The following is a 2,173-nucleotide window of genomic DNA, read 5'->3' as shown; positions in this document are numbered from 1 at the left end:
GATCAGTTAGGTGGGGAAAGCAGTTCTGAAGAGGTGGTTTTGAGGGAGGTTTTGAACACGGCAAGGGTGGGGGCGGCTTTGATGTGAGGTGGGAGTGGGTTCCAGAGGGTGGGTGCTGCTACGGAGAATGCCCTATCACCCCAGGTGCGTTTCGTTTTTTTAGTGGGGAATGTGAGGAGGTTGGCATCGCTGGATCTGAGGGAGCGGGTGGGGACATGGTTGTGGAGGAGGTCGGAAATGTATTGGGGTGCCTGGTGGTTGAGGGCTTTGTAGGTGGTGATGAGGATTTTGAAATTGATTCTGTGTTTGACCGGGAGCCAGTGGAGGTCACGGAGGACTGGTGTGATGTGGTCTCTGGAGTGGGTGTGGGTGAGCAGGCGTGCGGCTGAGTTCTGTACATATTGGAGTTTATTGAGGGTTTTGGCGGTCATACACTTAGTTTGAAGTCTATAAATGGAGATCTTTGTATCCGTCTGTGTGTGTGTCCCTTTTATTATGCCCATTTAAGGTGATCCCTGATTCATCATTACAACGTCATACTACTGATGTCATAGAAAAGCCAAGTACAATGGTAATGATAATGGGTATTGCAAGTATACTGACAATGGACTTAGAAGTGGAATGTGAGAGGCATGCCAATGTCCATTTGACTTGGTCCCCCCCCCCCCCCTTTTTGCCAGACCCAGAGGGTCGGCCTACATGAGGCTTTGTCCCTATTTCGTCCATACATGGGCATGAAAGTCTGTCCATCTTTCGTCCCCCTTTAGTCCATACATGGGCATAGAAGGGACCTCGCATGACGTGACTTCGCATGACGTGCCTATTCCAGTTTAGTCGTTGTACCAAGTGTCCGCCCTGGGATTGGTGGGTAAGGTTTCAATCCCCAGAGTCATAACAAAGACTATAAAAATGGTACCCAATGCTTCCCTGCTTGGCACTCAGCATCAAGGGCTGGATTGGGGCCTGCGATACACAAGCGTCATGTCCAGGGGTTGTGCTTGTAAATCAAGTCCCGGGGGATGTACTTGCACATCAAGCCGCCTCACGCTGCAGAAACAAGAGATAGGCTCCTGACCTAATGGGCCACATGAAGGCAACGTACTACTGCTGTTGTACTCTATAGCTCAGCTGCCAGAGAGGAGCTCCCCCGGGAGGACATAGCACCTCCAACATGGCCAAATTGGGGTAAATGCTCAGTCAAGCTGATGCCGTGGTGCATTCAAATCCATAGACTCCATGGAAGTGGACAGGTACTTTGACCGTGTGCGGCCTCTCCATGTGAATGTAAGCTCTGAGGTCTAGATGGAACTATCTAGAGACTACACTCCATTGAACACTCTCAGAGCTATGGGTGTCCTTGGCCTAATGCATACCAAACTCGGGGTCCTTGAAATTAAAACAGTTTGAGAACCACTGCTCTACTCCTCCTTTTGCAGCTCTCCAGCGGGTGGCGGACACAGGCTACGCAGGCTTTTCTGCAGCACATGGGCATCCATGGGCATCTGTGGGCTCTATCTTCTTGTAGTAATTATTTTTCGTTTCGATGATCTTAAAGCCAAACTTCTGGTAAAAGTCGATGGCCGACTGATTGCTGGTCTGCACGTGAAGGTAAACATTGTCAAAAGTATCGTCCTTCTCACAGAAGTTCAGCACGTGCTTAAGCATCTTCGTGCCTATTCCTAGTCTGCGGTAGGGTGCCAGGCAGCCCAGTGTCATGATGTACAGCCTCTTCTGGTTCTGGAAGTGGTCCACTTTGCAGCACACCGCCCCCACCGCAATGTCGTTGAAGTACGCCAGCTTGGCGAGCTCCCCCACGTCCAGGACATCTTTGTAGAACTTGTCGTTGTAGCTGACGGGGAAGATGACCTGGTTGAGGCATTTCAGCTGCTTAATGATGTGGGGCGTAACATCCCCCAGCTCGCTCCGGCTACCTTTCATTGCAGACCAGTAAGTATTATTTCCTTTGTTTCGGAGATCTGTTAGCGTCTGAAGGAATAACAATGCCCCGTAATCCGTGGGCACTATCCGTGTAGTACCCGGTATCATAGTACTTGGAGGACAGTTTATGACATCCATCAGTACTATGACATCAGTCACCACCATATTTGGGCATATCTATAGTGCCATACCTGTTATCAAAGTAACGGTAAAGTGTGAGGAACTCCACATTCGG

General features: G+C 49.9%; 1 protein-coding gene across 1 annotated transcript; it reads right to left on the bottom strand.

Moving 5' to 3' along the window:
• Positions 1-1,461: 1,461 nt before the first annotated feature.
• On the bottom strand, positions 1,462-1,938 carry LOC311064780 (N-alpha-acetyltransferase 50-like; the record flags this gene model as incomplete). The annotated part of the gene is made up of 1 exon (XM_084084720.1): positions 1,462-1,938. The coding sequence occupies one exon, from the start codon at positions 1,936-1,938 to the stop codon at positions 1,462-1,464; it is 477 nt and encodes a 158-aa protein (XP_083940846.1).
• Positions 1,939-2,173: the final 235 nt, after the last annotated feature.

Source organism: Gymnoscopelus microlampas (genome assembly GCF_963454915.1).
Source record: "Gymnoscopelus microlampas genome assembly, chromosome: 17".
In the NCBI taxonomy this organism is placed as follows: Eukaryota; Metazoa; Chordata; class Actinopteri; order Myctophiformes; family Myctophidae; genus Gymnoscopelus; species Gymnoscopelus microlampas.
The sequence above is the reverse complement of the archived record's forward strand: the minus strand, read 5'-3'. Positions and strand labels throughout refer to the sequence as shown.